Source organism: Rana temporaria, chromosome 12 (assembly GCF_905171775.1).
Source record: "Rana temporaria chromosome 12, aRanTem1.1, whole genome shotgun sequence".
NCBI lineage: Eukaryota > Metazoa > Chordata > Amphibia > Anura > Ranidae > Rana > Rana temporaria.
The window spans coordinates 98016710-98037048 of NC_053500.1; the positions used below are offsets into that span (position 1 = coordinate 98016710).

Consider the following 20339-nt stretch of genomic DNA (forward strand, 5'->3'; position numbering starts at 1 on the left):
CTCCTGTACATACTGCTCCCATCATACCCTCCACACTCCTCTCCTGTACATACTGACCACTATCATACCATCCACACTCCTCTTCTGTACATACCACCCACTGTCATACCCTCCACACTCCTCTCCTTTACATACTGCTCACTGTTATACCCTCCACACTTCTCTCCTATACATAGCCCCCGCTGTAATACCATACACACTTATCTCCTGTATATAGTACCCGCTGTCATACACTTCTCTCCTATACATAGTGCCCACTGTCATACCCTCCACACTCCTCTCCTGTACATACTGCCCCCATTATACCCTCCACACTCCTCTCCTGTACATACTGCCCACTATCATACCATCCACACTCCTCTCCTTTACATACTGCTCACTGTTATACCCTGTACACTCCTCTCCTGTACATACTGTAACCCAACCTTACCCTCCTCACTCCTCTCCTGTACATACTGTAACCCAACCTTACCCTTCACACTCCTCTCCTGTACATACTGCCAACTATCTTTCTCTCCACATTCCTCTCCTGTACATATTGCCCACTGTCATACCCACCACACTCCTCTCTGGTACATACCACCCTCTGTCATACCCCCACACTCCTCTCTTGTACATACTTCCCACTGTCATACTCTCCACACTCCTCTCCTGTACATACTGCTCACTTTCATACCCTCCACACTCCTCTCAGGTACATACCACCCTCTGTCATACCCTCCACACTCCTCTGCTGTGCATACTGCCCACTGTCATACCATTCAAACTCCTCTCATGTACATAGTGCCTTCTGCCATACCCTCTGCACTCCTCTCCTGTACATAGTGCCCACTGTTGGACCCTCCACATTTCTCTCCCTCACCTGCACATACTTCCCAGTTTTATAATGCCCATACTCCACCCCTACACCTCTTACCCACAAAAACAGTTCTTTAAAATGATACTGAATATCCTCAATGTTACCAGCTCTAGAATGGAATCTTGTGATCCTGTGATAATAAAGCGGTAGTAAACTTTGCTAACATTACTACTTTTCAGAGGCCCTAAGGTAGCTTATGCCACAATGTAAAAGTATGCACAGATTATTAGCACATTAGGGTACACTTACAGTAAATTGTCAGACTGAGCCCTCCAGTGCTGCGCTGTGATCAATCCGGCGGGTCCTGGGCGCTTCCATCTTCACCCGGTCTTCCTTCTGGGTCCTGTGCCTTTGGTGACTTGCCTTGGCTGCGTCCTCTCGCTCTCTCTTTCTCATCCTCCCTCTTTAATTTAGTTTGTTATAACAAAAAATTGTTTGCATATTTATTTATTTTTTTATTATTTATAAAAGGCCCACCAAAGTCCTTAGCACCAGGCCCATGATGTTTTTAATCTGGCCCTGAGCAAAACCTGGACCCAGGATTGAATGTTCTGATTCAGAACTACAGAATCTGGAGAGATGCTAGTTCTGAACCTTGCATTAACCCTTAATGAGACTCATGAGTCACCTTTTCCTATAAACTTATAGTGACAGAGCCTCTCTCTGTCACAATACACACACTACACTGTATATGTATATATATATATTTTTTTTTTAATACACTGCCTGCACACCACTAACTAACCTGCCTAATCTAGCTCAAGTTCTCTCTATATACATCCACTCCAACACACTGCATACGGCTGCTGTGTATGCAGCCTTATATAGTGTGGGGCGTGGACTTAGCCCCCTGAGCCATGATTGGCCAAAGGCACCCTGCCTTTGGTCAATCATGGCTCTCGCAGCAGAGCGCGCTGTGATTGACCAAAGCATGTAGGTCAGGTGCATGCTTTCGCCAATCATCAGATGTCAATGCACTGCGATCTCGCAGTGCATTATGGGGCGTCCGCGGCACTCTAATTTGCCGTAAACATCTCATGTTCGCTAATTTTTTTTTTGCCGCTTGGGGGGTGGGGGGATGGGTGGTTGTTTGCCTCCAGCAAACACCAGCAGCCACTGTTGTAGACCCTTACTTATACCCTTTGAAAAATATTTGAGGTACACAAACCATAGGATGGACTATGGGTGTCCTAAGGTACTGCAGTGCCACGTCCTAGATACTATTATAAACGGGTTTATTGTTGCGGAGAGAATGGACCTTAGTGGACTTGTATTGGTTTCAGTGGATTTATTTTCATTGTTTTAGTATCACAGGAATGTTCTGTGACAATTTATGTGTTTTTTAAAATGTATTTTTTATATGTACTGTAATATTGGTTCATTACCCATTTTGGGATTGTATCAATAAATTCTATATTTTGTGTCAACCATTGGTGCCTAGAAAGTCCATTCTCTCCGCAACAATAAACCCGTTCCTTACTTATACCCAGTGAAGTGACAGACTTTGGCTGATACACAAAGGTGAAACAAATCGTCAGTCTTCTGTTCTGTGCATCCTTTCAAAATACAAATTTATAAAGCTTGTCTAAGTTGTCAGAAAAAAGGGGCAGGAAGCTAAAATCACACCTCGCAGAACTCAGTGAGGAGAGTTCTGAGAGCTGATTGGAGGAAAAGGACACACCCCACTTCATACAGCACACAGGAACAGAGCTGAGGCTGTCAATCAGCTGGAGATCTCTCCCCTGTCATCTTTTTTCTCTTGGTGTCAGGAAAACCTGCCAGAAGAAATTAATGCTGATAGCAGAAGAATGAAGCAGACAGAAATGACATCTAGTGCTCTAAATTACTATAGAGGGATATGCTTTGTTCATATTTCACTTCTGAGGTTTACAACCACTTTAACCCTCCTGGCGGTATCCCCGAGCGTGACTCGGGGGTTGATTTTTTTGGCTAAAATCGGTAACCCCGAGTCACGCTCGGGGTAGCTATGCAGAGCCTGCAGTGCGCGCTGGCTTACCTTCTCCTGGATCCAGCGATGTCACTGCGCTGTGTGAGCGAGCGGGACCTCGCTCGATTCACACAGCGTCCTCCTGTGCCGCCGATCGGCGCCAAATTCAAAAACGTAAACAAACACTATACATACAGTATACTGCAATCTTATAGATTACAGTACTGTATGTAAAAAAAAACACCCCCCCCCCCTTGTCCCTAGTGGTCTGTCCTGTGTCATGCATGTTCTTTTATATGATAAAAACCTTTCTTTCTGCCTGCAAACTGTAGATTGTCCATAGCAACCAAAAGTGTCCCTTTATGTCAAAAATGGTTTTAGATCAGCTAGAAAACAGCGATAATAAATTATAATCACTTGCAGAATTGTGCGATAGCGATTTGTGGGGAAATTCGTCATAAAAAATAATAATAATGACAGCAACAATTCTGCAACTGAGCAAATTTCAGTGATTTTGAGTTGATTACATTATTGAATAATTTTTATTAGAATTATATTATTATTTGTTATTATTTATAATTATTTATTATATTATAATTTATAATTTTGTTTTTAAAAAAATGTCATACCCGGGATGCCTATTAAACTCTGGTTTGGTCAGATTTAAGTGAGTTATTCCTAAGAATTACAGGCCTACAGTATAAAACGCCAAATTTCCTTGCAAATAATGGTACCGCTTTCAGCATGTTTTTTCTGAAAGAATCATACCGCCAGGGAGGTTAAGGTAAAATAATTTTTGGGTAGCAATATCGTCCCCTCGCATCCCCCTGCCTCATACTTACCTAAATCCTCACTCGATCCAGCACTGTGCCCATCTGTAGCAGCTCTCACAGTCTTTGCTGGGGCAGCGAGACCCATTGGCTCCCACTGCTGCCAGTCAAATCCTGTGATGGAGTAGGGGGTGGGGCCAGGCCTCAGGATTGAGCCTGCAGGTGTGCCACAATATGAAGTGCACACCTGCAAAAGGAGAAACCAGGAATGCTAGCGAAGGCCAACAGAAGAGGAGGATCGTGGCTGCTCTGTGCAATTATATTGAACAGAGCAGGTACGTATAGATCATGTTTGTTATTTAAAAAAATGTCAGGAGACTGTTAACACCTCTTGCCCAAGAGCAGGACACTCCAACTACAGGTGTGCATCCCATGTTGAGACAAGTGTAACGGCTACCCACTGGTAGTGAGAGGGTATCAGCCGTTGGAGACGTCCTTTTCCCTGGCAAGCTGCGATATGCAAGTACCGCCGGTATCCCCATCCACGAGATCCAGAGAGAGAGAGAGAGTCCCCCTTTCAAGAACGAGACGAGGCTGCGTTTGAAGGGTCAAACAAGACTGTTTAATGGGACATTTCACCTAGCTTATATGTGCTTACAACTGTTACAGGAACAATGACAATCTCCGCCCCCCCTCCTCACACAGTGGGGGGGGCTTCAATACAGATACTTTGAAATAATGACATCTCCTTGAATCAATCAGTCTCTAGACGTTTCAGCACCGAGATCCACTTAACATGACCTGGCCGGGCACATTCCTTTCTCAATAGAATTCAATTAACCTTTAGAACAATACACACTCACAGATGATCACGTTAGCATACACCTGGCAGGAGGCTGTTAACTGGTAATACACAACAGAGAATCAATTAGCATTTAGCAGTGAAAAAGTCACTCTACAATTAACCCTTTGAGCTCAGAATATAATGTGGTAAATCCAATTGTAACAAGTCATGCAGTTCTTTGTAGGCAGAATAGTTCATAGGTCCGTTACAACAAGTCTATCAGTGCCTGGTGCAAGAACAGAAGGCCCCAGCTGAAGAAGTGGGAAAGATCTGGCGCTTGGACCAGAGTGAGAAAGTGTTGCAGCCCGGTGAGGTAGCTTGCTTGAGAGCGTCACTCAAGCCTAATTGGAAGTGGTTCCAACTAAGGCGTTGCAGAGAAGTCATGGGAAGATCTCAGTTAGTGTTTGCAACACAACAACCTCACCTGTGAAGATGCCGGCTCGGATGTTGTTGGGCCAAGTGAACCCGGCCACTGCAGTCTCATGGTCTGATTTGGTGAGCAGAGAAAAGGATGGGATACCTGTAGAGGAGTTATATCCGAAAGAACATTCCCCTCTCTTTGGAATGGAAAAAAAGAGCCAAAATTCAGCTCTCGAGGTGGCAGGCCGCTCCTGTATCAGATGCCTCCAAAGAAAAACCTTGCCTTACCGAGCCGCCCCAATGGGCCATCTTCAGAGTCAAGGACCCTGGTGTGTATTGACTTTCTGTGTTAGAAGCCTGATATGAGTGGACAGGGAAATATCCTGGTAGTGACTGACCACTTCACTAGTTATGCCCAGGCCTTTCCCACAAAGGATCAACAAGCATCCACGGTGGCCAAGGTCTTGGTTCTTTGTACACTATGGCCTGCCCCAACGCATCCATTCTGATCAAGGGAGAGATTTAGAAAGCAGCCTCATCAAGAGACTTTTAGACTTGTTAGGCATTAAGACATCCAGAACCACCCCATACCATCCTCAAGGAGATCTTCAGCCAGAAAGGTTCCGCCTGGATATGCTTCGGAATTTGAGTTTGGAAATGAAGCAGCACTGGAGCAAGCATGTAGCCGCCATTGTGCACGCTTATAACAACACAGCAAATTATGCCACAGGATACTCCCCTTATCGCCTAATGTTTGGACGGGAGGCCCGTTTGCCAGTAGACTTGGCTTTCGGCACATCCTTAGATCATACTTCAGCAACATCCCACAGAGGGTATGTAAACCGCCTGTGGAAAAGTCTGAAGACCGCCTATGACAAGGCCCAAGCTACCTCAGATGTCAAAGGACTAAGAAATAAAAGGAACTTTGATCTCAAAGTTCGAGTGCAGGATTTACAACCAGGTGACAGGGTGCTGCTAAGGAATATTGGTCTTCCCGGAAAGCACAAGTTGGCTGACTACTGGAAGTCACAACCTTATGTCATTTGCAAGCAACTGCCAGGACTCCCAGTGTACCAAATCTGACCAAAGAGGAGCACAGGCCCGCTGAAGACTTGGCATCGCAACCATCTTCTGCCCCTATCAGAAGCAGTTCAGTTGCCACCACTGCCAGATTCACAGTCCACACCCACAACCTCTCAAAGTTCCCGACCGGTCACTAGGTCTCAGTCTGTACCCCTCACTGTAGATGATGACAACAGCGAAGATGAAGAGATGGGGATAGACTGGTTGTGACCATCTCAACTGCCAGGGTTTGCCACCCCCCTTCGTCTCTGCCTAAAGTGACAGACGCTGCAACTCTCAGAGCAGAGGCTCCTGCGTTTGTGCCCCAAAGTCCACCTTCTGAAGAGTTGGAAGACACTCAATCTTCCCTGCCAACAGCAGACCCTGAAGATGTCCAATCATTTACAGAAGGGGGAATGGAGGCTGATATGCAGGAAGAAGAAGAAGCTGTGGACGAAGCCAAGTCCAGTGTGCCTGTAACACAGAGCCAATAGAACAGAGAGAGAGAAGGGTTATTCACCCACCCAAGAGACTGACTTATGACTAGAGTTGAGCGACTTTGGGTTTTTCCCGAACCCGGACCCGAACCCGAATAATTGCTAAAAGTTCGGGTCCGGGTTCGGAGTTCGGGGAAAAAAATGCACGGAGGTCCCCACAAATTCAATAACCAGACCCTTTAGGTCTGGTATGGATATTAAGGGGAACCCCGCCGTCAATTTAAAAAAAAATGAGGTAGGGTTCCCCCTAAATATCCATAACCAGACCCTTCAGGTCTGGTGTGGATTTTAAGGGGAACTCCACCCCAAATTTAAAAAAAAATGGCGTGGAGTTCCCCCTAAAATCCACACCAGACCCCTTATCCGAGCATGTTGACCTGGCCGGCCGCAGAAAACAGGGGGGGACAGAGTGCGGCCCCCCCCTCTCCTGAACCGCACCAGGCCACATGCCCTCAACATTGGGAGGATGCTTTGGGGTGCCCCCCAAAGCACTTTGTCCCCATGTTGATGGGGACAAGGGTCTCATCCCCACAACCCTTGCCCGGTGGTTGTGGGGGTATGCTGGCAGGGGGCTTATCAGAATCTTGAAGACCCCTTTAACAAAGGGGACCCCCAGATCCTGCCCCCCCCCTGTGTGAAATGGTAATGGGGTACACTGTACCCCTACCATTTCACAAAGGAAGTGTAAATAGTAGTTTTCAGAAAAAAAACCACACACACCGTAGAACAAATTACTTTATTAATTAAACCAAATAAAAATCCAGGGGTGAAAATAGACGATCGATGCTGCTCGCTGCTCCATCGTTGTCTCTATCCAGCATCGGGTGATCTCTCCAGCGACGGGTGATGTCTCCAGCGATTGGTCCAGCGATGAGAACATCCATCCATTCAGAGCACAGCTCAGCGATGCTTTGACGTTTCTTTTATAGGGGAGGCGGGCCACGCTTCACGTGACCCCGTCCCCCTCTGACGCACACTCTGCTACGTCACTGGGACAACCCTTGCGTCAGAGCGGGACGGGGTCACGTGACGCGTGGCCCGCCTCCCCTATATAAGAAACGTCAAAGCATCGGCGTGTCATTTGCTGAGCTGTGCTCTGAATGGATGGATGTTCTCATCGCTGGACCAATCGCTGTAGACATCACCCGTCTCTGGAGATATCACCTGTCGCTGGAGAGATCACCCGACGCTGGATAGAGACAACGATGGAGCAGCGAGCAGCATCGATTGTCTATTTTCACCGCTGGATTTTTATTTGGTTTAATTAATGAAGTAATTTGTTCTACGGTGTGTGTGTTTTTTTTTCCTGAAAACTACTATTTACACTTCCTTCGTGAAATGGTAGGGGTACAGTGTACCCCATTACCATTTCACACAGGGGGGGGGCCAGGATCTGGGGGTCCCCTTTGTTAAAGGGGTCTTCCAGATTCTGATAAGCCCCCTGCCAGCATACCCCCACAACCACCGGGCAAGGGTTGTGGGGAGGAGACCCTTGTCCCTATCAACATGGGGACAAGGTGCTTTGGGGGGCACCCCAAAGCACCCTCCCAATGTTGAGGGCATGTGGCCTGGTGCAGTTCAGGAGAGGGGGGGCGCACTCTGTCCCCCCCTCTTTTCTGCGGCCGACCAGGTCAACGTGCTCGGATAAGGGGTCTGGTGTGGATTTTAGGGGGAACTCCACGCCATTTTTTTTTTTTAATTTGGGGTGGAGTTCCCCTTAAAATCCACACCAGACCTGAAGGGTCTGGTTATGGATATTTAGGGGGAACCCTACGTCATTTTTTTAAAATTGACGGCGGGGTTCCCCTTAATATCCATACCAGACCTAAAGGGTCTGGTTATTGAATTTGCGGGGACCTCCGCTCATTTATTTTTTTTTTTTACTAAAGGTCCATGTCCCATTGACTACAATGGGGTTCGGAGTTTGGGTTCAGGTTAGGCTTCCCGAACCCGAACTTTTTTTTTAAAGTTCGGGTTCGGGTCCGAACCCGAACATCCAGGTGTCCGCTCAACTCTACTTATGACATGTTTGGTGAAAGCTCTGAGGAAGCTGTGTTCACCTCAAAAAGGACTCTTGAGACGCCTGATCCTTCCACCGAACATTTGGTGGAGGACAACCCCAACTCACCCCCTGGCACATCTAGCTGGGCCATTCCAGTCAAGGTGGCCTGTAGGCGGGCAGGGCCGGATTTCCCACAAGGCCACCGAAGTCAGGCCTCGGGGCGGCAGTGGGTGAAGGGGCAGCGCCCCTCCTGCAGTGACTTTTCGGCTTTCGCGGCCCCCCCCCGCACTAACATGGCCCCCCCCCCCCGCGGGCGGTGGCACTTGTTATTTAGGCAGTGTAGCTATTTTTCGCCGCCGCCTAGTACTCCCCCCCCCTCTCTTTACAGTAAAATTTCACAGCGCTGTGTCTGTGTGTGAGTGGGGCGGGGGATGGGAACATCGAGAGGTCAGCTGACCTCCCGGCCGGCGGGGACACCAAGCACCCAGCGCTGAGGAGAGCCCGGATGTCTGAGATGGTCAAAGATGCAGAGGTAAGGAGGAGAATGGATCCTCCCTCTCTACATCGAGCTGTGTGTGGGGGGGAGGGGTGAGGGGGGGTGAGGTGAGTAGTGCAGGAATTTATAGGAGTCAGGTAGGTCTGTGGGGGGGGGTGAGGTGAGTAGTGCAGGAATTTATAGGAGTCAGGTAGGTCTGTGTGTGGGGGGGAGGGGGGGAGGTGAGTAGTGCAGGAATTTATAGAAGTCAGGTAGGTCAGTGTGTGTGTAAGGAAGCACTCCGCTGGCTGGGGACAGTGACACCTGAGATGTAAGGAAGCACTCCGCTGGGGACAGTGACACCTGAGATGTAAGGAAACACTCCGCTGGCTGGGAACAGTGACACCTGAGATGTAAGGAAACACTCCGCTGGGGACAGTGACACCTGAGATGTAAGGAAGCACTCCGCTGGGGACAGTGACACCTGAGATGTAAGGAAACACTCCGCTGGCTGGGGACAGGGACACCTGAGATGTAAGGAAACACTCCGTTGGGGACAGTGACACCTGAGATGTAAGTAAGCACTCCGCTGGGGACAGTGACACCTGAGATGTAAGGAAACATTCCGCTGGGGACAGTGACACCTGAGATGTAAGGAAGCACTCCGCTGGGGACAGTGACACCTGAGATGTAAGGAAACACTCCGCTGGGGACAGTGACACCTGAGATGTAAGGAAGCACTCCGCTGGCTGGGGACAGTGACACCTGAGATGTAAGGAAGCACTCCGCTGGGGACAGTGACACCTGAGATGTAAGGAAACACTCCGCTGGCTGGGGACAGTGACACCTGAGATGTAAGGAAGCACTCCGCTGGCTGGGGACAGTGACACCTGAGATGTAAGGAAGCACTCCGCTGGGGACAGTGACACCTGAGATGTAAGGAAGCACTCCACTGGCTGGGGACAGTGACACCTGAGATGTAAGGAAACACTCCGCTGGCTGGGGACAGTGACACCTGAGATGTAAGGAAACACTCCGCTGGCTGGGGACAGTGACACCTGAGATGTAAGGAAACACTCCGCTGGCTGGGGACAGTGACACCTGAGATGTAAGGAAACACTCCGCTGGCTGGGGACAGTGACACCTGAGATGTAAGGAAACACTCCGCTGGCTGGGGACAGTGACACCTGAGATGTAAGGAAGCACTCCGCTGGGGACAGTGACACCTGAGATGTAAGGAAACACTCCGCTGGCTGGGGACAGTGACACCTGAGATGTAAGGAAACACTCCGCTGGCTGGGGACAGTGACACCTGAGATGTAAGGAAGCACTCCGCTGGGGACAGTGACACCTGAGATGTAAGTAAGCACTCCGCTGGGGACAGTGACACCTGAGATGTAAGGGAACATTCCGCTGGGGACAGTGACACCTGAGATGTAAGGAAGCACTCCGCTGGGGACAGTGACACCTGAGATGTAAGGAAACACTCCGCTGGGGACAGTGACACCTGAGATGTAAGGAAGCACTCCACTGGCTGGGGACAGTGACACCTGAGATGTAAGGAAGCACTCCGCTGGCTGGGGACAGTGACACCTGAGATGTAAGGAAGCACTCCGCTGGCTGGGGACAGTGACACCTGAGATGTAAGGAAGCACTCCGCTGGGGACAGTGACACCTGAGATGTAAGGAAGCACTCCGCTGGCTGGGGACAGTGACACCTGAGATGTAAGGAAACACTCCGCTGGCTGGGGACAGTGACACCTGAGATGTAAGGAAGCACTCCGCTGGGGACAGTGACACCTGAGATGTAAGGAAACACTCCGCTGGCTGGGGACAGTGACACCTGAGATGTAAGGAAGCACTCCGCTGGGGACAGTGACACCTGAGATGTAAGGAAGCACTCCGCTGGCTGGGGACAGTGACATCTGAGATGTAAGGAAGCACTCCGCTGGCTGGGGACAGTGACACCTGAGATGTAAGGAAGCACTCCGCTGGGGACAGTGACACCTGAGATGTAAGGAAACACTCCGCTAGCTGGGGACAGTGACACCTGAGATGTAAGGAAACACTCCGCTGGCTGGGGACAGTGACACCTGAGATGTAAGGAAGCACTCCGCTGGGGACAGTGACACCTGAGATGTAAGGAAACACTCCGCTTGCTGGGGACAGTGACACCTGAGATGTAAGGAAACACTCCGCTGGCTGGGGACAGTGACACCTGAGATGTAAGGAAGCACTCCGCTGGGGACAGTGACACCTGAGATGTAAGGAAGCACTCCGCTGGCTGGGGACAGTGACACCTGAGATGTAAGGAAACACTCCGCTGGCTGGGGACAGTGACACCTGAGATGTAAGGAAGCACTCCGCTGGCTGGGGACAGTGACACCTGAGATGTAAGGAAGCACTCCGCTGGCTGGGGACAGTGACACCTGAGATGTAAGGAAGCACTCCGCTGGCTGGGGACAGTGACACCTGAGATGTAAGGAAGCACTCTGCTGGCTGGGGACAGTGACACTTGAGATGTAAGGAAGCACTCCGCTGGGGACAGTGACACCTGAGATGTAAGGAAGCACTCCGCTGGGGACAGTGACACCTGAGATGTAAGGAAACACTCCGCTGGCTGGGGACAGTGACACCTGAGATGTAAGGAAACACTCCGCTGGCTGGGGACAGTGACACCTGAGATGTAAGGAAGCACTCCGCTGGGGACAGTGACACCTGAGATGTAAGGAAACACTCCGCTGGCTGGGGACAGTGACACCTGAGATGTAAGGAAACACTCCGCTGGCTGGGGACAGTGACACCTGAGATGTAAGGAAGCACTCCGCTGGCTGGGGACAGTGACATCAGGGCTCCCACTCATTCTGCATTATGGTGAGTTGAACTATTAATTTTATATTACATTGTAATAATAGATGAGTCTGTGATGGGGGATCTTTTATGGGGGGCTTTGTGATGGATGACCTTATATGGGGGCTTCTTGATGGGGGGAATCTGTGATGGGGGATCGGTGGCTGTCTCGGCTCCTCCTCGCAAGAACTAACCCCCTTCATGCGAGCTCTCTCGCATATGGGTTAGTTCTTGCGGGCGCGCCCCTGTGATACATTTGGCGGCTATATCACTTGGCCCCTGTGTGTGTGTGTGGGGGGGGCGGCATTGAAGGACCCGGCCTTGGGGCGGCACAGGGAGTAAATCCGGGCCTGTATGCCTGCCTATCTCCAATCCGATCCACTAAAAAAAAAAAATATAAGGGAATTCGTCCCCTTCCATCTGTGCAGATCGGATCGGAGGGCCTATAGAGTAGCCGTCGCCTGTCATCCGCCTGCTCCGCTCATTGTGGCCCGCGACTAGTTACCAAGTTGCTTAAGTGGCCCTTGCTCTTCAAAAGGTTGGGCACCCCTGCTTTATACCATGCTGTTTAACAAAGCATGCCATGTACAAGTAGATTGCTGGGTAAGCAACTATTACATCATAGGAGATTGCATTATTCCTGGATCAGATTTGATATATTAAGGAAGACTGGATACAGACAGGGAAATGCTAATTTCTACACATATACCTAGTAAATACCACAAAAAGTAGGTGTTTTAAATACAGGGATCAGGTTTTTCTGTATTATAATTAGAGTTGAGCGGACACCTAGATGTTCGGGTTCGGGTCCGAACCCGAACTTTAAAAAAAAAAGTAGTAGTCAATGGGACACGGACTTTTAGAAAAAAAAATGCGCAGAGGTCCCCGCAAATTCAATAACCAGACCCTTTAGGTCTGGTATGGATATTAAGGGGAACCCCGCCGTCAATTAAAAAAAAAAATGACGTGCGGTTCCCCCATTAATGTCCATAACCAGACCCTTCAGGTCTGGTATGGATATTACGGGGAACCCCGCCGTCAATTAAAAAAAAAATTGACGTGCGGTTCCCCCTAAATATCCATAACCAGACCCGTTATCCGAGCACGTTGACCTGGCCGGCCGCAGAAAAGAGGGGGGGACAGAGTGCGGCACCCCCCCTCTCCTGAACCGCACCAGGCCACATGCCCTCAACATGGGGAAGATGTCCCCATGTTGATGGGGACAAGGGTCTCATCCCCACAACCCTTGCCCGGTGGTTGTGGGGGTATGAGGGCGGGAGGCTTATCAGAATCTGGAAGACCCCTTTAACAAAGGGGACCCCCAGATCCTGACCCCCCTGTGTGAAATGGTTACGGGGTACACTGTACCCCTACCATTTCACGAAGGAAGTGAAAATTCTTGTAAAAAAAAAAAACACACACACCGTAGAATAAAGTCCTTTATTAATAAAAAAAAAAAGAAAAAAACTCCAGCGGTGATAATCCACTCGTTCCCGGCTTCCTGCTCCCACGTTGTCCCGATCCAGTGACGAGTGCGGGTGATCTCCAGCGATGAGAAGATCCAGCGACGGGTGATCTCCGCTCCAGCGATGAGAAGATCCATCCATCCGGAGCGCAGCATCGCCGACCTCCTCTCATCGCCGAATGACGCGCTGGAGCTGTGACATTACTTATATAGAGGAGGCAGGGCCACCCGTCACGTGACCCCGCACCCTCTGACGTACCCTCTGCTACGTCACTGGGGAAGCCCAGAGTCTTCCCTCTTCCTGGGCTGTGTCCAGCGATGAGAGGAGGCCGGCGATGCTGCGCTCCGGATGGATGGATCTTCTCATCGCTGGAGCGGAGATCACCCGTCGCTGGATCTTCTCATCGCTGGAGATCACCCGCACTCGTCGCTGGATCAGGACAGCGTTGGAGCAGGAAGCCGGGAATGAGTGGATTATCACCGCTGGAGTTTTTTTATTTTTTTATTTTTTTATTAATAAAGGACTTTATTCTACGGTGTGTGTGTGTTCTTTTTTTTTACAAGAATTTACACTTCCTTCATGAAATGGTAGGGGTACAGTGTACCCATTACCATTTAACACAGGGGGGGGGTCAGGATCTGGGGGTCCCCTTTGTTAAAGGGGTCTTCCAGATTCTGATAAGCCTCCCGCCCGCATACACCCACAACCACCGGGCAAGGGTTGTGGGGATGAGACCCTTGTCCCCATCAACATGGGGACATCCTCCCCATGTTGAGGGCATGTGGCCTGGTGCGGTTCAGGAGAGGGGGGGGCGCACTCTGTCCCCCCCTCTTTTCTGCAGCCGGCCAGGTCAACATGCTCGGATAACGGGTCTGGTTATGGATATTTAGAGGGGAACCACATGTAATTTTTTTTTTTTTAAATTGCCGGCGGGGTTCCCCTTAATATCCATACCAGACCTAATGGGTCTGGTTATTGAATTTGCGGGGACCTCCGCGCATTTTTTTTCCCGAACTCCGATCCCGGACCCAAACTTTTTCCAATTATTCCGGTTCGGGTACGGGTTTGGGAAAAACCCAAAGTCCGTACCGAACCCGAACTTTACAGTTCGGGTTCGCTCAACTCTAATTATAATAGGTATAGGTTATGAAATCATTTTAAATAAACATACTTGCTTAGATAATCTTTTTTAATTAAACCCAAACTAGGTGACAAAACTGGTTTTCTTCCTTGCTGAAAACATATCAAAACCCTTACTGGGTGACTTATTGCTAAAGAACTGTGTATCATAAATGGTGGTCTATGTCTGAGAAATGTGTGTCAGTACACCTGCTTGTAGTCTCCATAAGGGGAGCATGTGACCGGTTGACAACAAAAGAGCACAATTAGGAGACAGGTGTCACACCATAATAGGACGTACATGAACAAGGACCCTGTATAGCAAATATGTTGCTTTGCCTAGTTTGGAAAAAGTACAAGTTCACTTTTATATACATAAAAGTAACAGTGTTTTGGACACCACTATTAATGTAATCTGGAGTACAATAACTCAAGTGGATATACCTCTTCCTCTTAAATATAGTATACTTGCATTGTGTCATTTAAAGTGACTATGGGGTTGATTTACTAAAGGAGAATCCACTGTACACTACAAGTGCACTGCAAGTGCAGTCACTGTAGATCTGAGGGGAAGATCTGAAATGAGGAGAAGCTCTGCTGATTTCTATCACCCATTCATGTGCAAGCAAAAATTCTGGGCCAGATTCTCCAAGATCCCGCGTTGGCGTAGTGTAAGCCATTTACACTACGCCACCGCAACTTACTGGAGCAAGTGCCGTATTCTCCAAGCACTTGCTCCGTAATTTGCGGCGGCGTAGTGTAAATGGCCCGGCGTATGGCCGCGTAATTCAAAGGGGGCGACTTGTATTCAAATTAAGCACGCCCCGTGCCGATTGAACTGCGCATGCGCCGGGCTGAAAAATAGCCCAGTGCGCATGCTCCAGCTCACAACGGAAAACGTCAATGACGCCGACATGAGCGTCATTGACGTAAAGTCGTATTCAAGAACGACTTAGTAAAACGACGTAACCGACAGAAAAAGCCGACGCAGACCCGACGCCATACTTAACATGGCATACGGCGGACTGGCGTAAGGTTACCCCTCATATAGCAGGGGTAACCTTACGCTTACGGAAACGACATACGCGACGCAAATTTGTTCGGGAATCGGCGTATCAGGCTCATTTGCATAGTCAAATGAGACCTGAACGTAAACGCCACCTAGAGGTCAGCGTTGTATTGCATTTAGGATCCGACAGTGTAAGTGACTTACACCAGTCGGATCCCAGCCTAATTCCGGCGTATCTTGTTTTGTGAATACAAAACAATGATACGCCGGCGGGAATTTCGAATTACGCCGGTGTATCAGTAGATACACCGATGTAACTCTTTTGAGAATCTGGCCCTCTGTGTTTTATTTTTCTTGCATGTCCCCCTCAGCTCTACAGTGACTGCACTTCCAAGTGCACTTGCAGTGCGCAATGGATTTAAAAATAAACAACCCCCAGCTGGTAATAAAATGCAGACACATAAAAAGAATTTTCAAATCAAGGCTCACCAAGAATGTCTACCCTTTGCTCTTTGATCTTCTTGATGGTGCCGATCACAGACTGCTGGTCTGTGACATCCATCTCTAGGATCTCAAAGGTGTCAACATGACAGTCACGTACACACTCCAGCAGTTGTTCTTTTTTAGAAAGGTCCCGCATAGTGGCATAGACTAGAAGTAGAAAACAGAACAAACACACAAGATGACTGCATGTAAATACATAGCAACAGTGATTCCCCTGGACAATAAGTTTAAAGGGCTAAAATAAAACCAATGTGGCTTACTTCCAATGTTGAAAAAAAGCCATTAACCATAAGAAAATGTAAACAAAATAATCAGTACTAATGCCAAGAGTATCCAATATAAAGAAGTCCAAAAACATGCAAAAGAGTATTCCATCCTTGAAAGGGTTAATTATATTTTGGTAGCAACACCAGCTCTCTTGGCCAGTGGGCATATAAGCAGAAAAAACAGCACACAGGTTCTGGTGAATTTTCTTTTATTAAATAGATAAAATAATAAAATCAATTCACTCACAAACATTAGTAAAGTAAAGCATGTCATCCACATGTACCCATCCTCGGCAAAGCATGCTAATCTAAATAATCCTTAGCCTTAGTGGGTGAGTGAGGGGTTGACCCTTCAGCACTGACTTAACCCTTCAGGCTATGTAATGATTCACGTAATGACGCTGGGAGGCCTTGAAAAAGGAGGCCATGCCCTCTGAAACATGTTGCCATAGTAACAGCCCGCACACGCTATCAGCAGCCAGCTCTCCTAGACACATGGTTCCGAGGGCAGGCAGTCAGGGAAGTTTCTCATCAGCGAGACCTGTCAACATGCAGCATGGTGGCAGCTGCACTCAGATCTTGCTAGCCCAGTCTCATGCCTTTTTAGCTGGACAGTGGTGTCTGGCAGGGCCAGACTGGCCTGCCGGGATACTGGGATGCCTGCCCTGGGGCCGATTTGAGCTGCGGCTGCAGCAGCCCCCAGGGCCGATCCAAGTGCCTCCTCTCCTCTTCCCCCCTCCGCTTTTGTAATTACACACAGCGGTATGCATTTCACGCCGTCCACTCAGCGTAACAAAGCCCCGCCTCCTAGGTCTTGATATATGGAACACTAATGAATCAGTGTTCTGTCTATCACGATCTAGGAGGTGGGGCTTTGTTACGGAAAGTGGAAGGTCGCCGAACAGCTCAGAGTTCAGACCCCAGATTCGTGACACACCGGAAAATACATATTGCTGTGTGTAATGAAGGCACTGGCAAGGCTGCATTTTGGCACGGTGAGGCTGCACTGTGGGGCTGCAGATGAGCACACTGAGGCTGCACTGTGAGCACAGTGAGGCTGCAGATGAGCACACTGAGGCTGCTTTGATGGGCACAGTGAGGCTGCTTAGATGGGCACACTGAGACACCCCACAGGAGATGCAGGGCTGAGAGCGTCCAGTGCAGTTTACACTATCTTAATTAAGTATAGCTAAAACAAACATTTTTAGTTTTGGATAGAGTAGGAAATGGTTAAAAACCCTGCCATTTTTTTTATTTTTTTTTGCTGAGATTTCTTACTGTCCCAAAGACTTCACTGGAAGAAAGGGTGTTGTAGGATGACACCACTCACTCACTCAGTCTATCTTTGGGGGAGCAGTGTTGTTGCCCTAGGTCAGTAATATATTTTTGGACGCATTGCACCAATTTAACAAACTCTTTTAATTGTATAGTTACGTCCTAAAAGAGAGCAAATAACGGAACTTTATTTTAAATGTATATCCAAAAGTTTTTTAGTTTTTGTTTTAGTTTTGGATACAGTAGAGTAGGGTTAAAACTAGGTTTGCACCGATACCTTTTTTTACCGGTGAGTACGTATGTTAAAAGTACACATCTGTAATATGTCCATTCCAAATCTGCACGCCCATAGTGCCTCTGTCCAGCTAGACCTGCTGATTATGGAAAACAAAGGCTGCCTGCGATGCTTACAGGGCTGGTGGAGATGTATAGGCGGGCCAACCCCCAAGCTGACATCACAGTTCTGCCCTGTACCCACGTGTGCGCTCCAAGCTGATTTACAGGGGTCCTAGAACTTCCTACATCTCTTCCAGCCCTGTGAGCACTGCAAGTGGCCGTGGTTTTCCATCATTGCAGATTTGGTTTTAACATGTGAATTGTTATAAAAAAAAATTGTTTGTCCATTGCTGACGTATGTCTTTCTATACTGGAGTCACACCAGTGGAGTGGTGCGGGAAACCACACGTGATTCTTTGCAGTGCAATGTGAGCTCATTCATTTTGTATGGCCTCAAATCGCACCACAAAGGTATTAGTTTCAGGTACTTATGCAAATACTCTGTATCGGCGCAACCCTAGTTAAAACCACTGCTAGCTTATTTTTTGCTGTCTGTGTCCAATTGGGAAGAATTATCTTTACTGCCTAAAAATGCAACAAAAGTGAGAGGAAATCTCTATAAATTGAGGGAGATTCCTCACTTAGACAGCTGTCAGTAGAACAGGGGTGCAATTCAAATATTTTCCCTCACCTCTTCTTTCTCGGAGGGCAGTTGTAAAATTGTAAAGCAACAATGGTGACCAGGATAAATTTACCTTGTGGGGATACAGGTAGCAATTCAAACTTAACAGCAACACTAACCCTTCCCTACACTATCACAAACTGAAACAAAAGTTAAGGCTGAACATGCACTTTAAAGATCAGTTTTATCTAGTCACTATGAGTCATCGTCTTTTGTACCTTGGTTGATGCCTTACTATTACACATAGGGTGGTACAATAAATCTACCCGCATTCTGTTACAAAAAGATGAACCAGGCAAATTAGTTGCAGTATTAGATTACCTTTAAATCTCTGATGGGAATCTGAGGCGAGACGTACAGCTAAACCCAGGCCAATTCCTGAAGAACATCCTGTGATCAGAACCACTCTCTTCTCCATAAGAACTGCTAATGGAATATAAACCTAGAAAATAAGCTTATTTTCTTGGAGGAGAGAACAAACTCCCCAGTCCTCTTGCTTGGAATCTCGGAAGCTGTTATGTCTATAGTTGATACCTCAAGGTCTTCAGCTGGCATTGCCCTCTGCTCCTCATTTCTGTACAAACATCTGTGCGCAGAGAAGGAACAATATACTATTACACAACAGTGAGAATGTTAGGACTGGCTTTTTAGTAATCTGAAAGTAAGTCCCACTGTTCTGGACTGTTTTGATTTAGCATTCATTATTCCATTTGATGAGTCAATGATTTAAAGGGCTCACCGAAAGTAAGACAAATGATGCAGAGTATCATTGTGTAGCTGGCCAGCTAGAACCTGTCCTAGGTAGCTAATATAACCTACATGTATATACAGCTAAACCTGCTAAGAACCTAAATGTAGTGTACATGTTTATGGTGTACGTTTAATAAACCGTGATAAGCGGAGATCATGATGATCACGGCTGATCACTGCTTATCACAGAGCATTGCCGGTTTAATAAACTGTGATAAGGAGCAGAGAACACATTCTTCACTTCACATCACAGCACATGGATGTTTTGTCACAAACGGCCAGTTTAATAAACCGTGATCTGAAGATTTCACAGCTCTTCACCTGAAATATCTCCCTTCCAGATTCACCAGCTCAGAGGTGGAGAATCTGGGAGAGAAGCTGGTGTGATAAGAGGAAGAAGGCTTATTTCTTCCTAATTTCAACACCAGTGGGTTAAAAATGAATATTAACAATAATATACGTGTGTGTGTGTGTGTGTATATATATATATATATATATATATATATATATATATATATATATATATATATATACACATACAGTATCTATATAACACGTGTGTGTGTGTGTATAGGGTTGTCCCGATACCACTTTTTTAGGACCGAGTACAAGTACCGATACTTTTTTTCAAGTAGTCGCCGATACCGAATACCGATACTTTTTTTAAATGTGTCCCCAAATGCAGCCATGTCCCCCCCATATGCAGCCATGTCCCCCACATATGCAGCCATGTCCCTCTAGCCATGTCCCTCACATATGCAGCCATGTCCCTCTAGCCATGTCCCTCACATATGCAGCCATGTCCCTCTAGTCATGTCCCTCACATATGCAGCCATGTCCCTCTAGCCATGTCCCTCACATATGCAGCCATGTCCCTCTAGCCATGTCCCTCACATATGCAGCCATGTCCCTCACATATGCAGCCATGTCCCTCTAGCCATGTCACTCACATATGCAGCCATGTCCCTCTAGCCATGTCCCTCTAGCTATGTCCCTCACATATGCAGCAATGTCCCTCTAGCCATGTCCCTCACATATGCAGCCATGTCCCTCTAGCCATGTCCCTCACATATGCAGCCATGTCCCTCACACATGCAGCAATGTCCCTCTAGCCATGTCCCTCACATATGCAGCAATGTCCCTCTAGCCATGTCCCTCGATGCGGCGGCGCGATTCGGCGGCAGCGGCGGGGGGGGAAAGGGGGGGGAAAGTATTCTATTTAGGTATCGGGGGTATTTGCGCGAGTACGAGTACTCCCGCAAATACTCGGTATCGGTCCCGATACCGATACTGGTATCGGTATCTGGACAACCCTAGTATATATA

General features: G+C 48.0%; 1 protein-coding gene across 1 annotated transcript in view; it reads right to left on the reverse strand.

Annotated features, from left to right (window-relative positions):
- Positions 1-18993, reverse strand: part of HSD17B1 (hydroxysteroid 17-beta dehydrogenase 1) — a 384740-nt gene extending 365747 nt beyond the window's left edge. Inside the window, exons 1-2 of the mRNA XM_040329791.1 lie at positions 18586-18993; positions 15751-15912 (exon numbers count right to left, since the gene is read on the reverse strand). Coding sequence (XP_040185725.1) covers positions 15751-15912; positions 18586-18682 — 259 coding nt within the window. The 5' untranslated portion in view covers positions 18683-18993. The remainder of the gene's footprint in view (positions 1-15750; positions 15913-18585) is intronic.
- Positions 18994-20339: the final 1346 nt, after the last annotated feature.